Source organism: Marmota marmota, unplaced genomic scaffold (genome assembly GCF_001458135.2).
Source record: "Marmota marmota marmota unplaced genomic scaffold, marMar, whole genome shotgun sequence".
NCBI classification, from domain to species: domain Eukaryota; kingdom Metazoa; phylum Chordata; class Mammalia; order Rodentia; family Sciuridae; genus Marmota; species Marmota marmota.
In genome coordinates this window covers 692020-706982 of record NW_026000224.1, presented here as the reverse complement: position 1 = coordinate 706982, position 14963 = coordinate 692020, and the positions used below count along the sequence as shown (strand labels likewise).

The following is a 14963-nucleotide window of genomic DNA, read 5'->3' as shown; positions in this document are numbered from 1 at the left end:
CACGTTCCCCCAGTATCAACTCTTTCTTAACCTCGCTTACGTGCGTTGAGAGGCGGAGATGGTGATGCATGCTGAGAGGTGAATGACCCTTTGCTAGCTTTCCTTGGTGTGACTGTGATATTATACAAACTTCTAAATGGTGAAACTTCAGATAATACAGCATGGCAAATTCGGCAGTGATGAAATTGTTTCATCTCTGAATTTGGTTATTCTATGAAAACTTAGACCTGAATCACTGAAAAGAAGCTAGCGTGAGGAGTGGGGGTTTGATAAGGAGATGCTGTGCACTGAACTGTGACCCCTGAAAATTCTTGTGTTGGAACCTTGCCCCTGAATGTGCTGACATTTGGAGTCTGGACTTTGGGATAGGATCGGGCTTAGAGGAGGTCATGAGGCTGGGGCCGTCATGGTGCCGAGCTGCCTTTAAAGGATGAGAGACCCCTGAGGCTTGCTCTTCTGAGCCCTGTGGAGGCGGCTTCTGTAAGCCAGGGAGAGAACCTGCACCAGAAGGTGACGTCACTCAGATCTCAGTCTCCAGGACTTAGAAAATCCATTTGTTGCTCAGGCCACTTGGTCTGTGGTGTGGGGTCACAGCAGCCTAAGCTGATTAAGATTTCCATCAAACCAGGCTGTGATGGAGGAGGAGAGATGAGGGTGAGACCGTGGGCATGACGTACTACAGTTCCTGAGACTGTCAAAATAGATGTCCACTAACTCATTGGATATATCCATTCATACCCTACCTGGGATTTCTGGACAAGGGACAGAATCGGGACTCTCCGTAAGGCCCACTTTAAGGGGGCAAAGGGTGAGTGTTGAAGTCATCTAGGGAAGAAGCCTGTGAACGACCCATGACCCAGGAGCACTCGGGAGAAGCAGGTGGGAACCAGAGATGGCAGGTAGACCTGCCTCCGGACCTGCAGCAGGTGGACACTGAGCCACCATGCACACTCGGCTGCTTTCGGCTTCCTGATTAAAATCTGCAGAGAAGACATCAGTAAATTGCTGGTGAATAGGCAGAATGTTGGAAATGTAAGTCTTTTACTTCCATCATTTTGTGACTGCAAGACCTGTGGAATTGTGAAAATGCACCGTGATTATTGGTCTTGATGTTGAGGTGGTCATGATGCTCTGCCTAGAGCTTTCTGCCTGCAGAACCGAGGCAAGTACCGAGGCACGTGGCTGCTGACCTTTTTTCAATATACTAGGAAGCTGCAGACTTGTGCATGATTCAGTATTGAGAGACTTCATCCCTAAATTATCCTTAGTCCTGTTTAATTTTGATATATTCTTGCTTTAAATATATTTTAAAATGAAAATGCATAGTGGTTACAATTAACACTGATTCTAATCTTCCAGTTGTTTTTAGTTTTAGACCTTAAAGATGAAGGACAGGTTCATCCAGGTTCCACCATAGGGCTTAGGAGTTCTCAGCACTTAAACAAGACTACTGAGAGTCACAGGAGTGAACAGCAGTAATAAACTCGGCTAGATCTTGGGACAAACTGCATGACATCCTCCCACACAGCCTCTCGCCTACTGCTCTCTTCCATTGCTTGCTTGGCTGGCTGAGGTCCTTGTTTATGGGACAGTCACCTGGCGCTGAGCAGGGTTTGGGAAGACTGGACACTAGACTGCAGGGAACAGGGCATCACAGTGGCTGCCATTTTCAGAGGGACCAAGTGTAGGAGTTCATAGGCAGAGAATGTTGGTTTCTTGACTCGGATGTATCAGGGCCAGGGTTGTGAATGACAATCAGTCTGGATTCAGGAAAATGTCTCATCATTGTTGTCCTGTGTTTTTTGAACTGTTTTTGAAAAGTTTTCAAATCAGACTCTCCACTTAGTTATACTTGGCTATATCATAGTGTCCTGTCTGTAGACCTTCTTAAGCAATGTGAACTTTGGGAGTACTGACATTATTTTTTGCATCATGTGTATTTCCTTTCCTGTTGGTTGGGACAGTGTCTCATGCGTTTGTATCTCCAGAGGGAGCCTCTCGTCATTGGTGTTTGTTGATGAGCACATCAGTGAATGAGTGGGGTGTGCAGTTAGGCTGACCGTCGCCTGACTAGGGCTGAGACCGTGGCCCCTGCAAGCCCTTTGTGCCGGCGTATCAGGACTGCATGATGGCCCTTGTTATATCCTCAAAAAATCCAACTTTAGTTCACCAAGTGGGCGACTTGGGGTGCAGAGAGGATGGAGCGCCACATAGGGCATCAGCAGGAAGCAGGTGCACCCCAGCATAGCTCTCTTCATCGTGGGTTTTGGGGGAGTCCACTTGGTACAGCACCTAACGGAACCCCAGTGCACTCGCTGGTGTGTCTTCATGGCAAGATGTTGGCCTAAGACGGGAATCTTGGGGGAAGTACCCAACTGCCATCTGCAGATTGAAATCTGGAGCTTTGCACTATAGACTGTTGTGGAGAAACTCGCCCAACGCTGAGATCACTTCCAGCCTCTCACCTAGAACCACCTTCTCCAAGGAGCTGCGTTTTGGTGATTGTGGTGCTACATTGTACATGTAAACGTCCCAAGCAATTCACTTAACTGGACAGTCAGGGACAACTCTGCCCATGAGGTTACAGTGTAGCATCACATTTGTCCCTTTGATAATGCAAGACAAGGTATGCATATGTATGCCTTGGACTCCTGGACTCCTGTCAGGGACAGGAATCTTCAAAGAGCAAGACATGCATGCTGACGTAGAGGCTCGCAGGTTCCCGTCACCACTGAACACAGTAAAAGGGACTCCTCAATGTTTTGCTGACATTGCTTCAGTATTCATTCCACCTACACTCTAACCTTTGGTCCACTTGGGTTTTAGGTGCCACAAGGAAGGCTGCTCCAGAAGGCTCTCATGAAGGCTTTCAGGACTGCGTCCAGCCTCCTGAGGAATCGAAGGAAGGCGGGAAAGGCCAAAAGGTCAGTGCAGCATTGTAATGTTCCACCTTGCATGGAGGAAACGAGTCGGCAACTTGTGTTCACCTAAAAAGTTGACTGTGGGTGAATGTCGGAGAGATCTGGATCTGACAGCTGGGGTCTCACTCAGGACAAGCTGGCCCTGTCACTCTGCCAGCAAGTTCCCTGCTGGCAGAGAAGCCTGGAGGTCTCTGGGGCCTGATGGGCTGTGCCCAGGTTAGTTGCCCTTTTGTAGCTTCAGCAAGTGTTTCCTGGACAGGGAGAGAACCCAGACAGCTTTGACCTAAGACTCTCAGCCTCATTTTTATGAGGCCCAGGAGGCTTCACAGAGAAACTTGAGTTAGAGCTACAGGGGGACCACAGAGCACCGAATGCCAAGACCAGCTTTGCTTCAGCCCGAGAGTTTCAGAAGTGCAAGTCTAGAGAGCAGTGCAGAGATGAGTGGTCACGGTTTATCATGCTGCAGATAATTGGGAAGGAGGAGACCTGTGTTTAACGTGCAATTCTAGGTGTTAAAGCTACAACTTCCTGGTGCTTTGAGATCTAATGTGGAGTGGGGAGAGGCATTATGTCAGCATCTTAGGTTGTGACCAGCCGGCAGAAACACTGTCTAGTTTCCTTGTATTAAGTCCTGCAGAACCGCACAGGGATTGGACTAGTGAATTCAAGACAAGTTTCTGGCCTATGGCTCACAGGCCTCGAGGGTCCTTAGTATCTCAGTTATTCTCTTTTGACCTGCGGAAATGGAGGTCTTCCCCGCTTGTTTTTGTTCCCTGTTAGATTTCAAGTTAATTTGTGTTAAGCTGAAATTTGAGACATTTTAACTCAGTCATGTTTTTATGTGTAACTATATATTAAGGGATTAGATTTTATCAAGCACAGAACTTGTTTTTTTTCTTTAAAAAAACAAAAATAAACCTTGTAGTTGAATTTTAACATCAAGGAAAGTAAGTTCATGACCAGCTCTCCGTCAGCTAATTCCTGGAGGACCTGCATGTACTGCAGTGGAGGGGGCTGGCCCTAGGGTATGGGGTGGCCTCTCACGTTGATACCACTGGTTACCTGTGGTGAGTCCTGCTTCTTCGCAGGGTAAAATAACATTAGAGAAGCACCGCGAGGCAAGCATATAAATCAGGGTTTACCTAAAAAGGGGTAACAGACTTTTCCCGGGAGGGAGAAGGGGGCCATAGCTGATATCCTGGTATCTCAGTATACCAAGAAGTGAGGGTGATTTGCCTTTTTATATGTCCTAGGCTTCCTTTTTCTCCCACTCTCTTCTCTTTCTTTCTCCTTCCTAGGAAATGCTAGATGGGACGGCCCTAAGGTGGAAAACAGGTGGGCTGGAGCGGCTGGGAAGAGGATCCCTGCAGGAAGGGGCTGTAACTAACTACTCCCTGTAGAGAGGGATCGTCCCTGGGCAGGTTATCTGGGTAAGGTGGAGGAGGAGCTCTGAAGGAATTAACCTCTCAATCTCTCCATTCTCTGGGTCTGGCCTTGGCCTCTCTGCCTGTCTAACTCTGGCTTCTATATCTTCACCTGAGGGCTGGCTTACCTGCCCTTTCTGAAGTTATGAAACAGATTGAAATTCAGTTGTCCTGTGGCCTGATCTTTTTTTTTAATCTGAAGCTTGGAGTTGTGCATTCAGGTCATGTCTGCCTTGGCTGCCCTGCAGAGCAGGCCCAGTAGGGGTGGCTTATCCTGAATCTGTGTCATAGGAAGGTTCAGGGTAAAGATGGGCAGGTCGGGAAGATGGGGAAGTAGGAGCCTGTGGAGGCAGTAGCACCTGCTGGAGGGGTTGGCTTGGGAATGGATGCCAGAACCTGCCGGAAGAGAGGTGCTAGAGTGGGCCCAAGTGCACTGAGCCTCGGTGGTTCTCCGTAGCTTCACTGAGGTGGTGGTCTTTCTTGAGGGTCACTGGCCTTCCTGTCTTTGATCTGTTCTGAAAGTTCCCAGCTGTTACTCCGTCCCTTTTTCTCATGCCTCCGTGGCTGGGGATGCAGTCACAGGTTGGCCTCTGTGGCCCACACGTCGTGGTTTCCTGTGGAGTTGTCCTCTCACATCTTATTATTCTGGGCATTTTTACTGACTTCTTTCCTCTTCTTCTGTCTATTCTGGTGCTGAACACCCCCATTGAGCTTCCACATTTCATACTTTTATCATTATAATTTGACTTTTGTCCCATAATTCTCTGCTAAAATCATTAAACCTTATTTTATGTTTTTGAGCACGTGAAGTGCATGTAGTTTGGAATCTGCCTGGTAACTCCATTTTGTTTTCTGTCTGTCTCTTGGTTTTCAGTCATATGTCCCATATCTCATGTGCCTGGTTATCTTTGGTTGGTCTTCTAGTCAGGAGTTGAGATGATCTGAAGTTGTGCTTCTGTCCCTGAGGCCCGGTGTCCCCAGGAAACTTAACCTCGGGTGCTGCTTTGAGTCTGTGGTTTATTTTTCCTTGTTTGTCACCTGGCTCGCTGGGCGGTGTCTTCAGGTAGCATGCGTGTGTGTGTGTGTGTGTGTGTGTGTGTGTATGCGTGTGTGCTTGCGTGTGTGTCTGTCTACACTCTGGCCAGCTTTTCTAATTGATCACAGTGAAGAGGTTGTACAGGACTATAGTCCACCTTTTGGTTTCATTAAAAATGTAAGGTCAGGCAGCGGTGACCAAAAGGAGGCAGATTTTAAAAGGCTGCTGAGCGAGGCTTTATTGAGATTTCGCTCCCGGGCGGAACCCTCAGACCAGCCGACCCTCAGTGGGTCTAAGGAGAAGGGTGGGGAGCGCCACCAGACTGGAATTTTTACTGGGCTTAGGGCAGGAAGGGAGGGCTTGGGACAGGAAAAGGGGTCTTTGGAGTCCCTTGTCCTCCTGGGGTGGGTTGGGGGAGCTGGCTAAGATCCAGGATTGACCAGGAGACCCTGCTGATAGGTGGTTCCCTGCTTGGTGGTTCTTTGCCGCACACAGGTTGCTTAATCACCTCAAACCGACCCAACAAAGATGACTTCTGCAGACAGGGTTTCTGCTCTAGACCCCTCTGAGAAAGGAGCAATGAAAGACCAAGACAAGAGAAGGGCTTTCAAAAGGTGAACTTTCTAGTCCTTGTTTGCAAAAGATATTTGGGATGAATTTAATTTCTTTCAAAGAGTGAAAACGATTACCATTCAATGAGGAATTGTAGAATCTGAGGTAGAACTTCTGTTATTAATTCTTATTATTTATATTAGCTTATTAACTTTTGATTCAGTATGTACTGTTAATGGGAGAAGTCGCCAAAAGGAGGAACTGGGAGACAGTGAACGAGAAATGACAGACCAGGCAGAGAGTCACACAGGAGTTCATCTGTCAGAGCTGACAAATAAAGGCACATCTCTCCATAGATGAGAGAGGCAAACGAGGCTTGGGGTTCGGGACTTTTATATGAGGCAGGCTCGGGGATTAGAGCCCGGAGGGTCCTAATGAAGTGGTTAAGGGTGGAGTTAGTATGAGGGAGTGGTTAGCCTTTCTCAGAAAAGCCCTTCAGCAGAAAAGTGAAATTTTTCTTAAAATGGCGGCTATAACTTAAGATAGCTGTCCAGATGCTAAGCAAGGACCTTACAGTCACTATATAAGTCAGTGGAAAAATCAGACTTCCCTAATTGTTTTTGGTTTTTATACCAGGGATTGAACCCAGGGGTGCTTAACCACTGAACCACATCCCCAACCCTTTTTATATCATTAGAGATGGGATCTCACTAAGTTGCTTAGAGCTTTGCTAAGTGCTGAAGCTGACCTTTAACTTGTGATCCTCCTGCCTTAGCCTCCCAAGCCACTGTGATTACAGGTGTGCACCACTGTGCCTGGCCTTGTTGAGCCACTTTTGAGTTAAGCAATCATTACCTCTATCCTCTTGGCTTATAAATTGTAGGTCACTGGCAGAGAAAGCTGGTAGACCCCGACTGATGCTAGCACTCTGGTAAAATACATGAATGTTTTTTCCTCTAAGGTTTTTTTTTTTATTTTATGACTTCTCGGTTTACTCTTGTTGTTGAACAGGTTATTAGCAGTGATTCATCCAAACGGCAGGTGATGTTTATTATTTTTTTCTTGGACATTCAACATGAGTGTTATTACACACTGAGGGGAGCTGCCACACCTCCTTGAGGACGACACACTTCCTAACTGTCCGTGTAGATTTCCTGTTGTTCATCCTGCTGCACGCAGGGAGATGGAGGCCTCCCGTGTGGTAGGAGCTTGGAGTGGCCCTCACTTGAGAGACGGCTTACTGAGGCCAAAGCTGCTCTGGATTCCACTGGGTTTCCAGTGGGCTGTGATTACTTTGATAAGCCTCTCTTGGCACAGCCAACCCAAAGTTGGCAGAGGTGGGCTGTGCTGGTTGTGACAGGTGTGGGAGCCAGCAGGTGTTACTTTATAAAGCCACTGGAAAATCAGCTGCCTCTTGATGGCCGTAGTTGATTTCAATTCCTATTAGCATGCTATTTTTTTCTTTTTATGTGTGAAAGAAAATATTTCTATAGAAAACATTAAATAGAATTTTCAAAGAGCTCTATCTTTTAGCATTATTTCCATGTCCTATACTGAATGGCTGATTTTTTTGCAAGCATTGTAAAGTATGTGGTTCAGAAATCATCAAATGTGTTTGGACTGGAGGTGGTGGAAGCAAGGGCCAGGTGGGGTGGATCTCCTTAGGCCCTCAGTGGTCATCTTGGGCCACAAAGGAGTGGTATACTCCCTCCTGAGCAAGATCTTTTGGGGCACCGAGAGGAGCCATGTGAGGCTGTCCAAGATCTACTGGTGGGCGGTCAATGCTCTGGGCAATGGAGAGTGTACAGGACCACTCTAAATAGTTTTAGCTGCTGGTTTCTAAGGTCCAGTTTACCAAATATTCCACTTGGCAGATATTTGCTAAATGATAGTATACCATGGTAATTTGCTTTTTAAAATATCAAATTAATCACTTTGGGATATGTAGAAACTCAAAGTAACTTGCTGCACGAGTAAGCGTGAGACCTTGTGTCTAGAAAAATTAAAGTGTATTCAGGAGTGAAGGAACTGGGTGAGAAAATCAACGCTTGTCCCTGGACCTGCCTGGTGCGGGCACCTGCTCCTCAGTGAGGGGGCGTTCGTTCTTCAGTTCCGTCCCACCTTCCTAGTGTCCCCAGAATGGACTCAGCTGATCGTGGACATCCTGAATGTGACTCGCTGTGCCCAGTAAGATGTGAAGGGGAGTCTTACGGCTTACTGGGAGAGTTCTGGAAAGTGTTCCCCCACTGGAGAGTCCTGGAGAGAAGTGGCTAGAACGGCTTGCACCCTGCATCAAAGCCAAAAGAGTGAAGTGCAGAGGAGCTGGGCAGGTGGGCAGCTGCAGACCCTGCGGCTCACTGCCCTGACAGCAGTGGTTGCAGACGGGCCACTGAGTCCTGTGAGGCAGATGTCACCACTGTGCCTTTGTCCCCAGCCAGAACTCCTTATGGTGGGCGATGTCCCAAGCAGCTGGGGCGGTGACTGCCTGCCCCATCATAGGGTTTTAATTCTCTGCCTTTCCTTAAGCTCCTTAATGCTAGCTCTTAAAAAAAATAATACAATTCCACTCTAGGTTCTTAAGAAAATTATAGTCCTTAATGCTGGGCACTGCAATAGACATAATCAATTCAAAGCAAACAATTCTAAGTTAATTGTAAACACTGCAAACACTTAATCATGACAGACCTATTACAGACACTCCCTCTGTGTGCTAAGCTCAAGAGCCTAAATATTTAGGAATGTAAGCTGTTGGACGTTACTCCAGGATAATTTTTTTAAAACATTTTTTTAGTTATAGATGGACCTTTATTTTTATGTGGTGCTGAGGATCGAACCTGGTGCCTCACACAGGCTAGGCAAATGCTGTACCACTGAGCCCAAGCCCTACTCCAAGATAATCTTTAATTCTGTTTTTATTCCTTATTTTAAAAAATAATCAATAGTAAAGAGGGTGCATAGAAGAGTAACAATTGAAAACTGCAATTTAAAATCTAGGAGGCTTTACTACTGAATTTGTTAGAAAATAAACTGAGGCATTTCAACTAGCATTTTTTGCCATACGCTTCTGAGTTTTGGGACATAAGTTAAGATTTGGTTCATATATCAATGGAGAATCCATTAAAGAAATGTTGTGATGGGTAAAGGTACGACTTGGGCAGTTGAAGGGGAAAGAAAGAATGGCCACGTGCTTCTGCCCCTTTTCAATGCTTTATTCACTCGAATTAATACAGTTCCACTCTAGGTTCTTAAGAAAATTATAGTCCTTAATGCAGGGCACTGCAATAGACATAATCAATTCAAAGCAAAAAATTCTAAGTTAATTGTAAACACTGCAAACACTTAATCATGACAGATCCATTACAGACACTCCCTCTGTGCTAAGCTCAAGTGCTTGATCTAAAGTCTCAAGCCTTAGGCCACGTCCAGCAGATGCACACTCAGACCGCCCTGATCAGGTTAGGGACCAAGGCAGGCTTCTCCTGGGGTGGAGCTGATGGCAGGCTGAGAAGAGGGTTATAAGGAGAAGTTGTGGTTCTCATCAGGATCAAGATGTGGTTGTAGAGCTTGAGAGCAGTGAGGACCATGCACAGGACCAGGCAGGTAAGAGCTGGGGTGTCAGTCATGGTCCTCATCAGGCTTTCTGGCATGTGGGCATCGCTGTCGGCTGGCTGAAGGTCTGCTCATTTGCTCCGTCACTTACGTTAAATTTGGGGGCTTCTGCTCGCCCTCTCAGTCCCTATCGGCTATCACCAGGTTTCTCAGTGACATCTTTCATTCTAGGGTCAGGACATTTGGTGGCTTCCACACTGGTCTCTCACCTCTGACTTTGTCGGGGTGAAGGGTGAAGATGTCACTCTGAGTTTTATCAGGGTTGTGGAAAGTGACTTATCAGGCTATGCCCGATGACAATATTGGAGGGCTCTGTAGTCGTGACTGGTAGGAACGGCAGTTTACTTTAAAATGGAATTACTTAGGCTAAGGCCCTTCTCAGGTTAATCCTTACGTCGTCTTTAAAAGAACACCATGTACAATCACACTATGTACAGTCAGCTTGGCATAAACCCTCATCTTCATTATCGGTGATCTTTTATTTCAAACACTTGTTTTTGAGGTTATACTATTTCATTTTTATGCAGAATTGTTTTCATTTTAAAGTATTTACAATCTGTTTCTCAAAGGCACTAAAATCTGTTAGTGTTAATAGAGTTGTTGGTTCTTAGGGATTCACCCCCCCCTTTTTTTTCTACATGGTTCTATTTAGGTGAATCTTAACTAAAGGAGGGACTGTGGACAGGAAACTGGGAGTCAGAAGCAGTTTTAAGTGTAGAATTCGTGGTGTAACCCTGGGAGGATTTGTAGGTGCTGGTTGCATCTGTGTCAAATAGCAGCACTAACCAGGAAACTCCACAGATTTGCAAAACCCCTCCGGGTTTTTTGGTAAGTCTTGGGTTGTTTGTAGAGTGGCTGATGAAAGGAGGGGTCTTTCTGCCCTACATGTAAAGGTAGGCAACTTGGCCTGACTTTTAAGTACTAGGGATTTAAGTACTAGGGATGGAACCCAGGGGCACTCTACTGCTGAGCTGCATCCCCAGACCTAGACCTTTCTTTCTTTCTTTCTTTTTTTTTTAAACAGGACCTCACTAGGTTGCCGAGGTTGGCCTAGAACTTGAACTTTTCCTGCCTCCAGCCTCCCAGGTTGCTGGGATTACAGGCGTGCACCACGGTGCCCAGCAAGCGTGGCTTTTAAAGTCCACACCAAATGATTGACAGTGTGAAAGCATGTGGGCAGAGGTTCTGCACTATGTGGGGCAGTGGTGTCCCTACAGAGCCCTAGGTTTAGCCTATGAGAGCCCCTTGAAGGCGCCCTTGTCCCACACACTGAGGCACATCCTTTCCTGGAACAACGAGGCCTCTGGGCTCCTCCTTGCTACCCACTACCAGGGTCTGTTCTCTGGGATGGAGAAGGGGTGCAAAAGCAGGATCCAGGGCCAGGTGCCACCCTTGCGGCAGCGTCTACCCTGCCCCTTGAACCAGAGAGGGAGTGTGTGTTGACCCAGGCCAAGGGTTGGGTTTCGCGGCTACATTTGATAAAGCATCTTGGATCTCTAGCAACGTGGGCATCAGTGGTGACTTACTTGGTTGTACACTTTGTTTGCTTTTCACTGTAGAAATCCACCCTCATCCAGGCCAGTGGGCCTTCAGAATTTACAATGATGCTGCGCTGATCACTATTATCGTAGCTTGAGAACATATAGAAAAGATGCTATGCTTTTTAGGAAAAATTACCCAAATATTAGGAGTCTCTGGAATTCTAAACAAAGATTTCATATAAGGAAGGAAAATGAAGTTATGAACTATTGATATAAAGAAGTACTTAGGTCCAGTTTTCAGCTTTATAGAGCGTGAAATCCATCAAGTGAAAGGCGGGGATCAACAGCATGAAGGACACATTGTGAGCTGCTTGGTTGTGAGCATGGAGCCTGGGGACATGGGCAAGGCCCTTTAGAAGAAGAATGACGTGGCCTCCAGGACTCCGATCAAAGAATATCCACAGGGAGAGGTGTGAGGGAACTTCTCCAGAGTTTATTTTTTGTCATATTTGACTCGGTCTGTTTAATTTTCTCTCTAGTTAAAATACATATAATTGATTCTGAGAGTGCTCATATATTTACATGGACTTATCAATAGCTTATCAATAGTGAACAGATCACTAATCTTGGCACATATGTGGACTATCTCCTTACTTAATTTCTTTTAAAGGAAAAGTAGCTTTTACTATTTACCTAAAAACTGGTACCTAAACCCAAAAGACTTCAAAGCATGTTTTAAAATTTTTTTATTGCTAATAAAACAAGTACATTTGTTTGACTTACCTTTGATCTTAGTAAAAGAAATCAACCACCGCGTTTCCCAAATGTCATGCTCTCCCTTCCCTCCCTTCCTCACCCCCCGCCCCTCCATTACTGGAGCCAGTGCAGTGATCCAGGTGCCCAATGGCTTCTGGTTGGGGTGTCTCCTGGCCTATCGGGCTTTGTCACTGCATGGATCAGCACCTTCCCATCCGGGAAGAGTCCTGCCTCTTCTATTTCCATTGAATAACAATCAAAAACATAAAAGGCTTGTTTTCTTTTTGTAATGGGTACTTCAAAAAGGGAAAAGATGTGACCAGAGTGGAAAATAAACGTTATATGAATGCACTTGCAAACAGCAGCTTCAAGTTTCCAGCTTTTCTGGGGGCTGTCTGCTAGTACCATCTTGATGTTTTTCCATATCTGAGACCTTCGTGCTGTAGGCTGGATGTTAGCGTGTGCTTATGCATTCATTTGTTCTTGGGTTGCATAAATATAGTGAGCCCATGAACACACATAAGCCTGTGGGGCCCCAAGCCGTGCCCTGCTGCCAGCTGTGCCCTGCTGACAGCGTACTGAGACAATCAGTGGACCCCTCACTTTGTGGAGGCTTCTTTTGGCTCCATCAGAGGCAGATGTACAGATGGTTCTTAACCTGTGACGTCCCGGGCTGGGGAACACCCACCGCACTGCTGTAGGCCGTTCCTTCCTTCCTAGTAAGACTAGGAAGGTCCCTCTTTTCTCTGAACTCGTCCATTGCCGGGTGACTAGCCTGATTCTCTCTCCAATTCTCTGCACAAGAGTTGGCCACGGTCTGAGGACTGCTGTTCTTAAGGCGTTGCCATTGTTGAGAAGTAAAAGATGTTCATGGCTGACGGCTTAATCCTCCACGGCTATACTCCGCCAGAAGTAAACAGATGTCCTGTTGCAGTGCTAGGGATTGAACCTGGGGCCTCACACTGGTAGGCTAGTGTTCTACTACTGAGCCATATCCCAGCCCATTTTTCTTTTGAGTTGGGGTCTCCTGGAGTTGCCCAAGCTGGCCTCACCCTCGCAACTCCCTGCCTCTGCCTCCCGCCTGGCTGGGCTAGCAGGCCCGAGCCTCTGTGTGGCAGAGGGAGACAGCCCAGGAGGCCCTCTGTCACCCATGTCCACCTGCTGCCCTTGGGCGCTGCCACTCCCATCATGGAGTCCAGCGTCCCCTTCTCGTCCCCATGGGTGTGGTGGCACCTCCACCCTTTCCCATCCAGGCTTTTGTGGGAGTTGTTAGGGTCTGTAAACAAGTCAGGATGGCGCCTGGCATTTTGCAGAGGGAGTGGTTTGTGAAGTAACGCCAGCGAGCCATTAAGTGTGGAGATTCCTTATTGGTTGACTGCTGTATCTAGTTTATGCTAATTAAGATAAGCTGTGTGGAATGTATATATACCCCTCCTGTCCTACAATAAACGGCTTCCATTCCTGCTGTATCAATGTACACAAGTTGTTCGTCACCCCCTGGTTATTTTGCTGCAGCCGGACTGCGGCAGAGAGTCTTATCTGTCCCCTTACCTCCACTTGGGACAGTTATTTGCTGCCCTAAGAGCTTCTATAACGTCTGTCACCTAGGCAGCATATTGGTGAAGCCAGGGGCACTACTCCAGGCTCCCCGGAGCCACTGTCTTTCACACGCGCCTTCTGCAGGTCTTTCCCATCTGGGGGGCAGTGGAGACCCTGCCCCATCTGCCGACTCCTCTTCCTCCTCGAAGCCTGAGCTTGTCACTTGTTTCTTTAAGGTGCTGGGCAGAGCTCTCTTCCCTCTGCACTCTGGACTGTGCTTGTATCTGATCATAGATATGATTGGATTGTAATGGCTTGAAAATGGTCGAGGAGGCCCTCGGAATCCTAGTGGCTTGGCGAGGGCAGGGATGACCTGACCACCTCTGTATCACCAACCTGGTCCTGTGATTGGTGCATTGCTGTGGCTCACATGTATGTCAGCCCTGACTGAGCCATGTCTAGGGACAGTGCCCTTTCTCAGAGGGAACTTGAGTATGTCTACTCTGATTATGCCAGGGCTTCCTCCTCCTTTGTCAATTTTAATTTGAAACCCACCAAAGGCAAACTTGGAAGTTTCTTTATGCTATATAGCTTTATAAGGTTTCAGTGAAAGGCCAGCTGAGCCCGTCATGTCTTGGTCTTCACAGCCTTTGTCAAACCTCTTCCCAGGTGTGTAAATAGACATGCTGCAAGTACAGTGGCAGAGCGCAAAGCACAGCTAGGAGTTGCTCAACAGGCGTGCAGCACAAAGGGTACAGAAGGCACTGCACAAATAGGGGGCGCTTAACAGACGTGGGGCACGTAACGGGCAGAGCACACAGCATGGCTAGGGGGGCACTCAACAGGTGTGCGGCACATAGGGGACAGGGCACTGCACAGCTAGGGGGCACTTGACAGATGGGGCACGTACAGGGCAGACTGCACAGCACGGCTAGGGGGCGCTCAACTCAGACGTGTGGCACGCACGGAGACAGAGGGCACTGCATGGCTAGGGGGCACTTAACACAGACGTGGGGCACGTAGGGGGTAGAGCGCACAGCACAACTAGAGGGGCACTCAACACAGGTGTGCGGCACATAGGGGCAGAGAGCACTGCACAGCTAGGGGGCACTTAACACAGACGTGGGGCACGTACGGGGGCGGAGGGCACTGCATGCCTAGGGGGCGCTCAACACAAACATGCGGCACGCACGGGGCAGAGGACACAGCGAAGCAGGGGGGCGGGGGTTGCTTAACACAGATGTGGGGCACGTACGGGGGTGGAGAGCACAGCACAGCTAGGGTGCACTTAACACAGATATGGGGCACTACGGGGGCAGGGGGCACTGCACGGCTAGGGGGTTCTCGACACTGGCATGGGGCACGTACGGGGTCAGAGGGCACAGCATGGCTAGGGGGCGCTTAACACAGGTGTGGAGCACATACAGGGGTGGAGGGCACTGCATGGCTACGGGGTGCTCAATACAGACGTGGGGCACGTACGGGGGCAGAGGGCACTGCACAGCTAGGGGGCACTTAACACAGACGTGCAGCATGCACGGGGGCATAGGGCACTGCACGGCTAGGGGGTGCGCGACACAGGCGCGGGGCACCTACGGGGGTGGAGTGCACAGCACAGCTAGGGGGCACTTAACACAGATGGAGT

General features: G+C 48.0%; 1 protein-coding gene across 4 annotated transcripts in view; it reads left to right on the top strand.

The window, feature by feature from the left end:
• Positions 1 to 14963, top strand: part of Mcph1 (microcephalin 1) — a 195610-nt gene that overhangs the window by 37384 nt on the left and 143263 nt on the right. For all 4 annotated transcript variants that reach the window (XM_048792824.1, XM_015504640.2, XM_048792823.1 and 1 more), the window contains exon 8: positions 2827 to 2924. In XM_048792824.1, coding sequence (XP_048648781.1) covers positions 2827 to 2924 — 98 coding nt within the window. The remainder of the gene's footprint in view (positions 1 to 2826; positions 2925 to 14963) is intronic.